This window comes from Hemiscyllium ocellatum, chromosome 4, assembly GCF_020745735.1.
Source record: "Hemiscyllium ocellatum isolate sHemOce1 chromosome 4, sHemOce1.pat.X.cur, whole genome shotgun sequence".
Taxonomy (NCBI): domain Eukaryota; kingdom Metazoa; phylum Chordata; class Chondrichthyes; order Orectolobiformes; family Hemiscylliidae; genus Hemiscyllium; species Hemiscyllium ocellatum.
Genome location: NC_083404.1, coordinates 23,300,939 through 23,316,471, shown reverse-complemented (window position 1 = coordinate 23,316,471; position 15,533 = coordinate 23,300,939). Strand labels below are relative to the sequence as shown.

The following is a 15,533-nucleotide window of genomic DNA, read 5'->3' as shown; positions in this document are numbered from 1 at the left end:
ATGCTCTCCTGCACGCTCCATTGAACCAGAGTTGATCCCATGGTTTGGTGGGAATGGGAGATGTGGTGGAACATGAGATTGCCAGACAACTCTGAACAAGTTAACTTTGTATTCTGAGACTGCAAGGTAAATGTGAATCCCTGGTTATTTCCTTTCTCATTTTCTCTATACACGCCAGAGTTCTTAAATGCTATTAACCATCCTGTTCTCCTTGTTTCTTTGCATCTCAGACCTTAAGTTTGTGTGGAAATTGATTATTTAGCATTCTATATTGCAGAATACTTGCAGTCATAACTGATCAGGTTTATTTCAAAATTAAGTGACATTAAATTCCAAATGGCAACATAAAGGTTCAACCATATTTTCTCTCTTTTCTGTACATAGCATTCGGACACAATGAGTGCCCTGATCCTGGCATTCCCATTAATGGTCGACGGTTTGGTGACAATTTTCAGTTAGGAAGCTCAGTATCTGTTCTCTGTGAAGAAGGATTCATCAAAACGCAAGGGACAGAAACCATAACGTGTGTTTTAAAAGATGGAAAAGTCATGTGGAGTGGCCCAATCCCTAAATGCGAAGGTATTGCCAGACATTTTGATAAATTAATATGAACAGGGAATAAATATGTGACAACTGATGATCTTCAGAGATCTATACAAGGGCTTCTGTTGTTACCATTTATTTTAATAACTTGGATTAAGGAGGGTAAAGAAAAGAGGGACAGTATGTTTTGTGAATATGAGATGGAAGTTACAAAACAAAGACACATTATGTCCAGATATGAAAGTTGAATTGGGAAATGTGAGATTGACTTGTATTGCATTTTATGTGTGTTGAGAGATGATAACAGAGCAGGAGCAAAAACAATTTCGGATCCATTTGCAACTTGTTGGAAACCCAATGCACAGACGAAGTGAATGTAATCAAATTAACTATTGGCAAGATGTATCCCTACTTCAACACTACTTCTCTTGAGTGCCTCCATTGTTTTTCACATTGTCAGACTGCTTGATTAACATCTAGTGCTGGTCAGTAGAAATTTTCTCCAACTGATTCCATCCTCTCTTTGGTAAGTCATCTGAACTGAACCAGATTATTCCCGATGGGTGTCATATGTGTTTCTAAACTGAGTTTCCAACAATGCATTCTTTCCCTCAGATGGACCACCTATTTCAATCTCCATATGACAATGGTCTCCTGCATTCCTGCTTCAGCCTTTCTGCTGATGAAACCTCCATCCATGCCTTTCTTACATCTGGACTGCATTCCATTGCACATCAGTGTAGCATCCCATTGCCTACTCTCTGCAAATCCAAAGCCCTGCTTTCCACATTCTAACTTGTACTAAGTTCCAATCACACATCATCTCTATACTCATTGACTCCTGATGAAGAAATACCTTAATTTTAACAATTTGAATGTTTTTAATTCCATCATTGATTCTGTAAACTCCTTTAGCTCTATTATCCACTGAGATTTCCATTCTGGTCACTTCAGAATTCTTAATTTTAATTGCACTAGCATTGGTACTAAAGCACTCTGCCTTCTGATATAATTTTTCTTTCTTAAGATGCTTATAAAATGGTTCCATTGACCATGATTTTGGGTCATCCAATCTAATACCTTTTTACATTGCTGAGCTTATGTAAACTGTCATTAGGTGTTTTATGATGCCAAATAAATACAACTTGTTGTTTAACATGGTAAAGGAACTTAAAAAGGGTCAATTCAGAGAAGTTACCAAGATAGGAACATTCTAAACTTAGTGGTGAACTTTTAGAAATGAAATCAGAAAGATTTTCCAGATTAACAGGGATGGATTTCTGAAACTTGATTTCCACAAAATTGTAAATGCTTAAATGGAGATTTCAAGACTGAGTTCTTTTTTTTCTCTATTGGGTATAAGTATGAACACAAAAATTGATTAATAATATTTCTTGCAGATTGATTATGATCTAATTTGATCTGAAATAGCTTGAGGGTTTGAATAGTCTTCTCTTTTTTTGATCCTTAAAACTCCATTTCTCAATATGTTAACATTGCTGTGATGATTAAAAGAAACACACACATTCCAGTTAAGCAAGTTATTGTTTTCAATTAAAAAAACTTTAAAAATTGTGAATGCTTTAAATCAAAGACAAAACAGAAATTGCTGGAAAACCTGCTGAGTTTTCAATTGATTACTTTGCACAAAAGTAATATTATTTATTACACCAATATCGATCTGGAATACAGTTAATGAAATTCATAGTTTCCACTCCTGAAACATTGATATTCTCAAATCAAATTTATTCTTTTTTTTCTGTAATGGCTATCCTACATTTAATATTGCAGTATATCTTTGTGTAGCCTTTGTATTGATACGTACATGCTGAGGTATAAATTTATTTATTTTTGTTTTGAAGCTCCTTGTGGTGGCCATTTTTCTTCTCCTAATGGAGTAATCCTATCACCAGGCTGGCCTGGATATTATAAGGATTCCCAGAATTGTGAGTGGGTGATTGAAGCTGAACCAGGACATTCCATCAAAATAACATTTGAAAGGTCTTCTCACAAGCTTTTTTTTCAAATATTGCTATGTTGATGAGTAACGATCTTAATTGATAAGCGAATTATTTGTACTTTTGAGGAAAGTTTAGCTTTCACAAATTAGTCATTGTGAAAATTCTTAATTTTTTTTATTTTGGCAAATAAAAGGCATATATATTATATTACATCCTACATCAGTTTTTGTAAAACAAATCTTCCAAGACTGGTTTGAAAATCATTATACAAGATTTCAGAAAGATAAAGGCAGAAGTGTAACAGACCATTTACTTCTTAAAAATATGAATATGTGACTAGCTAAAGAAAATGCGTGATTTCTTATTATCTTTCTCAGTTTATAATGATTAGAAACATTTACAAAAACCTAATTATTAAGTTTGTCTGATAGCTGGTTAAGTAAGCTGGAGTGATACTTGAAAATAAAGTATTCTCCAAAAGTTAAATTTGTTTGAACATTTAGTATTGACTTATGTATGAATTTAAACTTCTCTCTGCATAGGTTTCAAACTGAAGTTAATTATGATGTTCTGGAAATTCATGATGGACCTAGCCTTCTAGCCCCAGTTCTTGGCTCTTTCAATGGCACACAAGTTCCTCAATTTCTTTTTAGTAGCACCAACTATCTTTACCTTCTCTTTGTAACTGATAATAGTCGTTCCAATATTGGCTTCAAGATTCATTATGAAAGTAAGTATTCCTTGTCGCCATTTTCTCCCAGCATTTTAATTGAACTTATGCTTCATTTAGATTATTTAAATCAGAGGTGTATTTTTAATATTTTGTTACAAAGGAAGCAGTCACTGCGCATAAAATAACTGCTGTGGAAATAATTAAACAAACTGTTCAGTTTCAGATGAGAGGTATACGTTTTTGTTTCTAGTGACACTTTTATATTTTTCTTCCTGTTTCTGCAGGTGTTACAGTAGATACATATTCCTGCATGGATCCTGGAATCCCAGTGAATGGCTACCGTTATGGGCAGGACTTTTCAATCGGTTCCACTGTGGCATTCAGCTGTGAATCTGGTTACACAATCAGTCACGAGGAGCCTCTGATGTGTGAGAAGAATCACTGGTGGAATCATCCTTTGCCTACTTGTGATGGTAAGGAACTACTGGAAGTCACCACAGCCTAGATAACACTGCTTGTGAGCTATTCAAGGACAAATTGTGGGCTATCATACCTTTAGGCCATTTAGAGATTTCTTCACCCAGAGAGTGGTAAGCTTGTGGTATTCATTTAGCCACATTTTCCCATCCACCCTCACGCTCTCTCTGCCACTGCCTTCCACACACACACCCTGTTGCCCTTTCACTACCGCTCAAACCACCCCTCTCTCTCTGTTTTCCTCTCACATCTGCACACTCACTATGAATGGGCTTGGGAAACCCACTCAACCATTTGAACTTATTCCTACAGATGGTCAGACCTGTTCATGATTGAATACAAGCTGCAAGAACTGCAGATGCAATAAATCAGAAACAAAAACAGAGTTTCTGGAAAAGCTCAGCCGGTCTGGCAGCATCAGTAGAGAGAAATCAGAGCTAACATTCTGGGTTGAGTTACCCTTCCTCAGAACTCATGTTCATGATGGAGTTTTTCTCTATGGTCTATTTCCAGCCTCGATGCTTGTCATCTTGACCTTGCTGTCAGCCCTGGCCCTGCCCTGCCTCAGCCCAGATCATAGCCATAAGCCCAGGCCACCACCTTGATTCTGCTGACAGACTAGGGCCCAGGTTCATGGGCCACCTTGGCCTTGCATCTCTGCCACCTCTTATCTGGGTCTGCCCAGTCACCCCACCCAGTAAGCATCCTCTCCTTTGTAGCAAATTCGCTCACTGGACATACTGCGACATTGACCTGAGGGTCAATGAAGATAGAGACATTTGCATATCTTTATCCTGAGAGACAATTCAATTTCTACATTTACCACTGATTGGCTCAGTGTAGTTCAGATTTAAAAGTTGCCAGTGTTCCAAGGGCCATAGAGCTGCTGTCTCATGAGAGAGTGAGATGATTGGTGGTGGTTTAACCGAACGGTCATCATGCCTCAGGTGAGGCGAACGGTTGAAAAGGAGAACATTTCACGGTGACCTCGGCCAGTGAAGGAATGGGATCTCCAATGTTGGCATCACTCCACATTGCAAACCAGCTGTCTATGACTCTTCAAAAGTAAATAGCAAATATGGGAGAGAAACAGCCTCTTATTTGAGGAACATAGGAATATTGCTACATGTGCTTAGATTAAAGCAGCAGCTCCTTAGTGATTTTTCCACATGCACATGATTTGGATATGAACTATAATGCACACTAGGATTGGACGCTTTGTCAGTGTACATTCTGATGCGTGGGATACCTGTTGGACAAACTCATATTAGATATATTACTTTTCTATTGGCTAGGTGGCTCTGTCCTCATCTAAGGTTCCAAAAACTTTGTCAACTCGTGTTTACAAGCCCTTCATTTAAAAACGATGGTGCGAATCTTGAGTATTTTCGAAATGAAAAACCTAAACTTATTAAAATGTGAAATTCATTGGCAGGTGGAAATTTCTGCTGTGATTTTTATTAACTCAGGCATATTTGAGTTTTGTTCCTCATTGGCAAAAAGGTAATGGAGTACAAATCAGTGTACTGAAGCCCCTTGTTAACTAATAATGAATATCTTTACTGAGCAATTATTTTACAGATGTTTTCTCTGAGCTATGTTTCTCATTTCACCCAAGGGTCATTTCAAATTAATTTTAACATCTGACACTATACTAAAGATATAAACAAAATTGATTTTTTTTTCTTGGTTAGTACTAGGATATTGACCACAAATTATTGCCTTTTCTACTTTAAGATGAACATCAAAAGAGTTCTAAATGCAAGTAGTGATGCAGTTTTACTAAATAATTCCAAATTGAACGCATTTGCTGTCTCTGTTTAGTTCAGGCAGGCAATAATAGCAGCAACTGACTCATTCAAAATATTTATAGTATTCTTGAACAATTTCTTTCTTATTCTTTTCCAGTAGAAAGTGACATACTTTCATTATAAAGATTTGGGGATAGGCATCTACCTAATTATTTCTGCTCACACCCTTTTCTCATGACAGAATACAAATTAGCTTGCAAAATCCTGTGAAATATGCATTTAGTGGCATTGTTTGGGTTTTTAATCATGACAAGGAGGCCTTGAAAACAGTCACAGCATTACTTGTGCTGTAAATCTTCAGTAATTTTGATTATGAAGCAACCATCCAAGAGATTTTCTAATCTAAATTCCAAGATTATTTTGCTAATGCAGAAAGGCAAGTAGCTGTGAACTAAGTTCAGCTTGAATCACAAACATTGAATGTGAGCAGAGGTTTCAATGTTGTGAACATTTTCAGAAATGTTGGGGAAAGCTGAGGAACAATCAATGCAATGCTGTTAAAGGCATTTGATTGAAACAGAAATGAAATCAATCTCTTGTCTAAGGGAAGGTCATCTGACCCAAGCTGAGCACTGAGTTTGTGTTGAACAATTCCTTAGTTTACCTAGTGGTTGGAGCTTGCAATGCCAATGCCGGACACACCTACAAAAATAAAGTGGGTGGGGGAAGGATCGTAATTTCAAATTTAAATAATACTATTTGTTTCTGTTTTTCACACTGAAGTGTACATTGTCATACTTGACCAAGTTATACTGCACCTCCGATGTATTTGCCCAGTCTTTCAACTGGTTTGAAATTTTGAGGTCTCCTTGCATCCATCTCACTGCTCACAATTCGACCCACTTTTGTGTCATCTGAAAAGTTAGAAATGTTGCATTTGGTTCTTTTATCTTAGTCATTGTGGTACATTGTGAATAGTTGGAGTCCAAACCCTGATCCCTGTGTTACTCTGCTAGTCATTGCCTGCTTCTTGGAAAAATATGTATTTACTGCCATTCTCTCAATTCGTGTCAACATGTTATCCCATATCACATGTGCATTAATTTTGCCCAAAAATCTTTACAGAAGGACCTTATCAAAAGCATTCTGAAAATCCAAATACCCACGTCTTTCTGCTTTATCTATTTGAGGAGTGGCAAATGAAGTTTAATTTAGATAAATTTGAGGTGTTTCATTTTGGAAAGGCAAATCAGAGTGGGACACATACACTTCATGATAAGGTCCTAAGCAGTGTTGCTGAACAACAAGACTTGGAGTGCAGGTTCATTGTTCCTTGAAAGTGGAGTCCCAGGTAGATAGGATAGTGAAGGAGGCATTTGGTGGGCTTGAATTTACTGTTCAGTCTGTTGAGTATAGGAGTTGAAAGGTCATGTTTGCAGCTGTATGGACATTGGTTCAGTCACATTTGGAATATTGTGTGCAATTCTGGTCTCCCTCCCTCCTGTGGGAAGGAAGTTGTGAAACTTGAAAAGGTTCAGAAAAGATTTACGAGGACGTTGCCAGGGTTGGAGGGCTTGAGCTATAGGGAGCAGCTAAATAGGCTGGGGCTATTTTCCCTGGAATGTGGAAGGCTGAGGGATGATTTTATAGAGGCTCATAAAATCATGAGGGACATGGATACAGTAAATAGACAAAGTCTTTTCCCTGGGTTGGGGGGAGTCCAAAACTAGTGGACACAGGTTTAAGGTTACAGAGGAAAAATTTAAAATTGACCTAAGGGGCAAATTCTTCATGCAGAGGGTGGTACATATATGGAACAAGCTGCCAGAGGAAGTGTTGGAGGTTGGTACAATTGCAACTGTTAAAAGGTATCTGGATGGGTACATGAATAAGAAGGGTTTAGAGTGATATGGGCTAAATGCTGGAAAACGGAACTAGTTTAATTTAAGATATCTGGTCGACATGGACAAGTTAAACCAAAGAGTCTGTTTTTGTGCTAGACATCTCTATGACTATGATTCTATTCTACCAGTTACATCTGCAAAAGAAAAATGCCAGTAAGTTTGTAAAGCATGATTTGCCTTTCATATACCCATGCTGACTTTGTCCAATCCTGTATTTATGATAAGTTCAATTTACTATAAATGCAGTTATTTGACCGCAAGACTTTTTTCCTTAAATGGCATGTGCCTATTGAATTGACGAGCACTATGCTAAGTATCTGAAAGCATTAGAGTATTTTTTTACGAGGAGATAAATTGCTGTTGTGAATTCAACAGTGTCAAGAAACAGATTTTTTTATATATCTGGATATTCTGTTTTGATTTGTACATTACTTCAATATTGTCCTTAGAAAGAATTGAATAGATACCTAATTTTTTAGATTGAAAATCCATGTGTTCAACCTTTGAAGAGTCAATATCTGATGGCTAATCATATGCTCAGGAAAACTCAGAGGCTTCATTCTAATCTCTGGAGGGTTTGTTTGCACAGTTGTGGAGTAGAATTTCACTGTAAGTGATGGTCTGAACTCCAAGGCCTCTAATAGATTTACCTCAGTGAAAATTGATTACACAGCTGTAAACAAGATTGTAACTCACAAGAACTTGCTTTGTCAAGATTGTCTTTTCAGTGGTGGTTCATTTTGACTAATACATGAGTACTGCGGGGAGAGTACATTATGATCATATTGAATATTTATATTTTAATGGTTATAAGGGTTCCCAAGAGGAATAATTATTTTCACAAGATGCTTGAATGGATGATTGTTTATTTCCTTTGGGTATTTCAAAGGCTACAAATCCACAAGCTAGCTCAGCAATTATTCTTGGACCTGGGATTCCTAGTTCCCAGGTGTAGTATCCCCTCCGTATTTACTTGTATTAATATCCTAATATGTTAAATAACAGGGGTTCTTCCTACAACTTTGAGTTCACTGAAGTCAAGGAGGCTTCTGCATAACCTGTTTTACTTACAAACATGCCATATGTCAAAATAAACTCCAAATTAAAATACAATAAAACAGCAGATGAGAAAAAAGTCTGTATTTAAATTATTCACACCATGCGTTTTACAAAAAAAAGTGAAAAATATAGACAATTAGCTCCAGAGAATCTCTGCCACATTTTTTATGCTTAGCATCCTGCCTTTAGACAAGTGTGATATATTTGCCAAACCATCCAACTTAAACACATCTTTGGTATTTTTGTGCTGTACGGTGATGTTCTACCATATGATCATATCAGTGACGTTTGCAGCATTGGCTAGAGGAACATGCAAATGGGTGGATGGGTAAACATCAAATTCTTCAGGATTCCTGTCCTCCGTTAGCTCCTCCAGTTGAAGATTGCATCCACAATCACAATATGTCTGTTTTCGTATGTAGTATGCAGTCATCCATTTCCATGGTTTCCATTTTCACATACATGAGCAAAAATTGGCTTCAATTTGTGACGACTTATTCTTTTATCTGTTTGAATCTAGTATGGTGGGAGCAGTTGGTAACTGTGGCTTCCGTGCAATGTTAATTCTGACTGTGATCTTTACAACAACTGGTAATTCTCTTGTTTCTTATCAATGATGTTGATAACCTGAGGGATCAGTTGCCATTCATAGTTGTTCTTAGATTCCCAAATAACCTCTGATGCATTGACTGGAACTTAGCCACGGTGTTGGGTGGCAATGACATCAGCTTGATGCTCTTGAATCCAGTCGTGTCAGGGTGCATCGGCTGGTTGACTCTCCTGATAATAAGCTTCCTTTTCTTTCATTTATATATTTTATCAATTTCCTTATCTGCCATAAACAGTTTTGTAATGCTTATGCTGCATGGGCAGAGTCTTGTTATTCACAAAGCAACCCACCTGCTTGGAATTTCTAATTTGCAAGAAGCAATAGCCTTTCAGTGCCATCTGTATTAGCGCAGACCATCACAGTGAGTTCCTTGCTCCACTTTCCGTCATAATACATTTCGTCATTAAACATAAGTGAGCAATCTGGCAAAATTGATAGGATATCTTCTTCCTGACCTCTCCGCCTCCACCCCACTCCCGCCTATCACCCTCACCTTGACCTCTTTCCACTTGTCGCATCTCCAACGCCCTTCCCCCAAGTCCCTCCTCCCTACATTTTATCTTAGCCTGCTGGACACACTTTCCTCATTCCTGAAGAAGGGCTTATGCCCGAAACGTCAAATCTCCTGTTCCTTGGATGCTGCCTGATCTGCTGCGCTTTTCCAGCAACACATTTTCAGGAAAAATGATAGGATAGTCAAGTTTCGTCTGCTGAAATGTCTCTTGGTGCACACACATTCATTGCATGACTAGAGCCATTTTGTGTCAAAAATGTGTCATTTCTTCCATCACGGTTGCATATGCACCACCTGTCATGCAGACTAGGACCATGCCTTGTCTTGAATTAGTTGAGCCAATGGGTCCTGCAGGTGAATTGTTTGTGGCCTAGCCTCTTTGCCAGATTGACTCCCCTCTTATCAGGGATTGAACTGGAGATGTAAATGTTCTCTTGTTGGACTCGGCTTTGCATAACTTTAGCGGAATCCCTTCATTGTCAAGATGGTGATCCAATTCTATCATTTTCATTGCTGTCAAGAACAATTCCAAGAAATTGGCTGTGTGTTTCCGACTTGATGCCAAACTTGAAGGTGGAATCTTCCATTCCTTTTCAATGTCCACTTTCTACTTAATGTATGCTTGACCAGCTTTAGCTCCACTCAAATTAACAAAACTAAAATTTTCTCCGAATTTTCAAAGATATTGTGTTCCCTTACACAGGGAGATTTTGATGTCAAATGATCGCTTGTGTTATGGATGAGGCCAGACTACTCAAAGCATTCTTAAGCAGGCAGCACCAGACCTAACTTTGCAACTTGTTTCAGTCAGTATACAGTGAAAATTATCTGGAGTAAGATAGCTACGTTAACTACTCGATTTTAAAACAGACAAAAACTTTATTCACAAAATTACACAATGAAACACAAAGAACAGATTAAGGTGCAGGTTTTATTACTGTTTGTGGTTTTCCAATTAGCTGACATGTATGACATGTCTGGCAAAATTCTTTGTGTAGTCCAGGCAAGTAAAAATGTCTTTGTATTTAGGCTGTACTTTCCTCACCCCTAAATGACTTCCAAGTGGTAGTTCATGCACCACTCACAGCACCTCGTTTCTATATCCTACTAGCAAAATAACTTGATGAATCATGCCCCATTTTCCATCTGCTTGAACGTGTAATGGTCTCCATTTCCTCAGTAAGACATCATTTCTTAAGTAATAACACATAGGAATGCATTCACTTTCATTCTTTGTAAATGCCTTTTGATATAACTGTTTTAACTTTGCATATATCAGCTGTAATTCAATCAGCTTAGCAAAAATATTTCCATGCTTACCTACTTGCTCCTTCTCTATTCCACCTATCTGATCAAAGAAAGTTTTGGATAACACTATGTCAGCTTCCTTATCTGTGCCTTTTGATCCCTCCTGATTCAGCTTGTGCCTCTGTGATCTTGTGATCACACAATCAGGGAAAATTTCTGGATAAAAATTCTCTAGGTCTTCATTTGCCTGCGTCTTCATTGGTTTTTCAACTAGTGTAGGCAGCATGCCCACTGGTGAATCAATTATATTTTTTGCAAGGACAAATTGTTTTCCTGGAGCTGACACTTTGTCTAGTACTCCAATCACAAATTCTCCACTCTTCACTGGACTCTCTAATCTCGCTTTACATAATTGAGCACTTTTTGTCTCACTATGAATTCCTGTTACAAGTACCTTCTCTGCTAATAGTCTTTCAGGAGTGCATATTTCCTCATCCCTCAGCATTACAGACTGAGAGGATCCTGTGTCCCTTAATATTGTAACTGCCTTACCTATTTCTCCTGGCTTATGTAAATAAAATTTACTATTGCGTGTATTTTTTTAAGCAGATCTGTCACTTCCTCCTTAATCAACCTCTGATCATTTTGCACACTCTGAGGCAGTTGTCAAACATCCCTTGGATTTTTTATTACTAGTCCAACAAATCTTCCAGACTTGTCTGGTTTTCCTACTTCTGCCTTTCTCCTAGCCCACCAACACTGTGATTTTGTGTGGCCCATTTTATTTCAATGAAAATACCAGAGCCTTTTAACTTCTTTGTCCCCTCAAGGGTTTCTGTTTTACCCTGTGGTAAGTTATCCTTATGATTTTCACTGAGATCTACCTTTCCCTTTCCATGTGAGGACATCTCTTTGCCCCAATTTCTATCCCTCATGGACCAAAATTGATTCTGGAAGTCAAACTGTGTTTTATGGACCAATACATAATCATCTGCCATTTCAGCTGCTAACCTTGTTGTTTTAATTCTCTGCTCTTCCACGTGAGTTTGCACTACTTCAGGCAGTGAATTTTTGAATTCCTTCAAAATAATTACCTCTCTAAGGGCATCAGAAGTTTGCTCAATTTTTAAAGCCCTTATCCATCTATCAAAATTACTCTGTTTGATCCTCTCAAACTCAAGATAAGTTTGACCAAGGTCCCTCCTTAGAATCCTGAAACATTGTCGATAGTCTTCTGGTACAACCTCTAATGCACTTAAAATGGCTTTTTTCACCACCTCATACTCCCCAGATACATCCTCTGATAGGGATGCAAATACCTCACTTGCCCTACCTACAAATTTCATTTGGATCAACAAAACCCACATTACCACTGGCCACTGCATTTGTTTAGCCACCTTTTCAAATGAGATGAGAAAGGCTTCCACATCATTCTCATTAAACTTAGGCAATGCTTGAACATACTTAAACTGTTTCTCAAGAGATTTCTGACTACTAGGGGCTTGCTCATCCTCACTCTCTTCCTCACTCAGCCTACCCCCAGCCTTTATCTCCAGCTTTTGAAGCTGACTTTCCTTTTTAAGTGTCAGTTTTCTGAAGTTCGAACACTCTCTCTTTTTCTTTCTCTGCTCTCTCTTTTTCCCCTCTTTTCTGCTTTTAATCATAACACAAATTGTTTCATTTCTGCTGTCCTTTTCTCATCTCTTACCTCTAACTCGAGCTGCTTCATTTGCATATGAGTTCTTGTCATCTCTCTAGATTCTGATGGTTTCTCCAGCAAGTTTAAATGCTGAGCTACTGCTGTAATTATCTCTCCATTTCTCACAGAAGTGGATAGTTCCAATTCCAGCTTTTCTGCTAATTCTTGCAATTTGGTCTTATTCACTTTTTGCAAACCCTCCAAAGTCACCGCATCCATCCCAAGCTTTGTCTACCCAACCAACCCAACATCCAAAAATAAAGACACTAGCAGCTACCACTTGCTGTTTAAAATCCTGCAAAGAGCCCCCAGCCTGTTATGGACTATGCCAGATCACTCAAAACATTCTTAAGAGTTTCCATACAGCTCTCCGTTGAACTTCCCAGTTCAAGACTGAACTAAAACTGCTCAACTCAGCTAGAGAGCTGACCACTCTCCTTGTACTATCACGATCACTTCTAAAACATGACCACTTTGGCTTGAAGTCTCATCTGTTTACACATAAACAAAAGGCCTCTCAAAACCCTTTTCATCTCTGTACCAAACCAATCTGGTCGGAGTCCAGCCCAGTTTATTACCCTCTGAAAAAAATCAAGGACACTGTCTCCTTGAGCCAAGGAAGAACTTTTAGAAAAAAAGGGACTAGCTTTGTGACACTTGCCATCTCAATAAGAAGGACTTCTGCTTGAATCTCTGTGCCTTTATATTCTGTGATGTTCACCATGTGGAATGTCTTCTTAGTGTGTGTACAGTGATCAGGTCAACTTCAATATCTGATGGTGTATCTTGGCTCAATATCTGTCGCTTGCTGTTATGTTCTTGCAGTGACTGGAACTGGGTGTATCTTGCTGACTATGAGATCCTTGATTGGGATTGTTAACCTGGGATAATTAGGAAGCCATGGCTGATCAATATAAGCACAGAATTCAGAATCTCTTCAGTGCAGGGGACTGACTCCGAGCTGGCTGGCCACAGTGCGCATGCAAATAAAGGATGATATTGGTGATGGGATACCCACCTCTGTGAAGTTGTTTACATATTTTTATTTCAATGTAATACTGAACCTAGTTATCCTCTAATTATGGTTTCTAGGTTGTAGTTTGTTTTGGTCTTCATTTTGTGCCTTGACACTTCCAACGTCCTTTAGTAGCACATGTCTTGTGTATGTCCTGAAAGGCTGGATAATCTTGAGGTGTGGTTCTGCCCACATTGCTAGCTAGATTTGCCTTTCCTAGTTGCTCATTCAACCTTGCAGAACAACTTTGTACTTGCGTTTGCTTTGTGGCAGTGCTTCAATGGTGTAACTTTTGGGTTGATTGAAGAGATAGTTTTGGAAAGCTGTAATTAGGATACCTGTTATCACGTGGATGATGATTTTGTTGGCTTGCTCAGTTGGTATAATGCCATATTAGTGCTCCTAGTCTCTGCAAGTATGTTTGAATTTGTCAGTGAGCTCAATCAGTTGTTGCCTCAAAGACATTCAATTCTAGATGGCTTATTTTGAAGTTGAGCTTCAGAGCATATTGAGCCTTAGATGTTGAATGCATTTTATCTGTGTCTTCAAGGCCATCATCAGGTTCATTCAACGTATGCAATCTATTGACATCTTTATTCCATATGGTAGTTATCATCTTCCAGGCTTCTTAACTTGTTTGGCAATATTGAGATCCAGCAAACTGGCCTTCACAGGTTGTTGGCAAAATGTAAACTCAGAAGGGAAGTATTAATAAAATTATTAGTCCTGTTCCTACATTCTTATTCTGGGGAAGTGATGGCCTAGTGTTATTATTACTGGTTTATTAATCCAGAAACTCACGTAATGCACTGGGAACTTGGGTTCAAATCCTACCACAGCAGATAATGGCATTTAAGTTTAACAGTTCTGGAATTAAGAGTCTAATGATGACCACAATTCCATTGCTGATTATTGGAAAATCCCATCTGGTTCACTAATGTACTTAAGGAAAGGAAACTGCCAATGGGATCAGTACATTACATCTTTTCCCCTTGGTAGCTTTGACATCTGTTTAAGGTACACTTCCTGAAAGTGCATACATCATATCCAAATAAAAGCTAGAGGTCATGAATTCAAATACCACGATAGTAAATTTTATATTGGCTTCAGTACATCTTGCAATGTGGTCTGCTATGTTAACATGACAATTCCTTGAGATGGTATTCTTTCTTCTCCTACTAGAGCAGTACAGCACAGGAACAGGTCTTCGGCCCACCATGTCTACACCAAATATGATGCCAATCTAAAATAATCCCATCTACCTGTTCATGGTCCATCTCCCTCTATTTCTTGCCTGTTCACATGCCTCTTAAACATTACTATCTTATCTAATTCTGCTACTTCCTCTGGTAGTGCTTTCCAGGTACCTACCACCTTTTGCTTGAAAAAAAACTTTGGGTAAAAAATGAGGTCTGCAGATGCTGGAGATCAGAGCTGAAAATGTGTTGCTGGTTAAAGCACAGCAGGTTAGGCAGCATCCAAGGAATAGGAAATTCGACGTTTCGGGCATAAGCCCTTCATCAGATTCCTGATGAAGGGCTTATGCCCGAAATGTCGAATTTCCTGTTCCTTGGATGCTGCCTAACCTGCTGTGCTTTAACCTTGAAAAAAAACTTGCCTCGTATATCTCTTCTAAACTTTTTGCCCTCTCACCTTTGCTGCCCAGTACTTGACATTTCCACCCTGGGTAAAAACATTCCAAATGCCCACCCTACCCACGCCTCATAATTTTATGTACTTCAGTCAGATCACCCTTCAGTCTCTGACACTCTAGAAAAAGCAATCCAGGTTTGTTCAATCTTTCCTTATAGCTAATACACTCGAATTCAGGCAACATCTTGGCAAACCTCTGTTGCACCCTCATTAAAGCCTCCATCCTTCCAAAAGTGTGGCAACCAGACCGCATTCATTTCTCCCAATGTGGCTGAAGTAAAGTTTTATACAACATGACTTGCCAACTTCTGAACGCTCTGTCCAATTGATAAAGGCAAACGTGCCGTACACTTTCATTCCCACCTAATCCATTTCAGTCGCAATTTTTAGGGAGCTATATACTTGCACCACAAAATCTTTCTGTAT

General features: G+C 38.5%; 1 protein-coding gene across 1 annotated transcript in view; it reads left to right on the top strand.

The window, feature by feature from the left end:
- Window positions 1-15,533, top strand: part of csmd3b (CUB and Sushi multiple domains 3b) — a 1,941,594-nt gene that overhangs the window by 1,504,348 nt on the left and 421,713 nt on the right. The window contains exons 15-18 of the mRNA XM_060823982.1: window positions 385-579; window positions 2,406-2,544; window positions 3,047-3,234; window positions 3,462-3,650. Coding sequence (XP_060679965.1) covers window positions 385-579; window positions 2,406-2,544; window positions 3,047-3,234; window positions 3,462-3,650 — 711 coding nt within the window. The remainder of the gene's footprint in view (window positions 1-384; window positions 580-2,405; window positions 2,545-3,046; window positions 3,235-3,461; window positions 3,651-15,533) is intronic.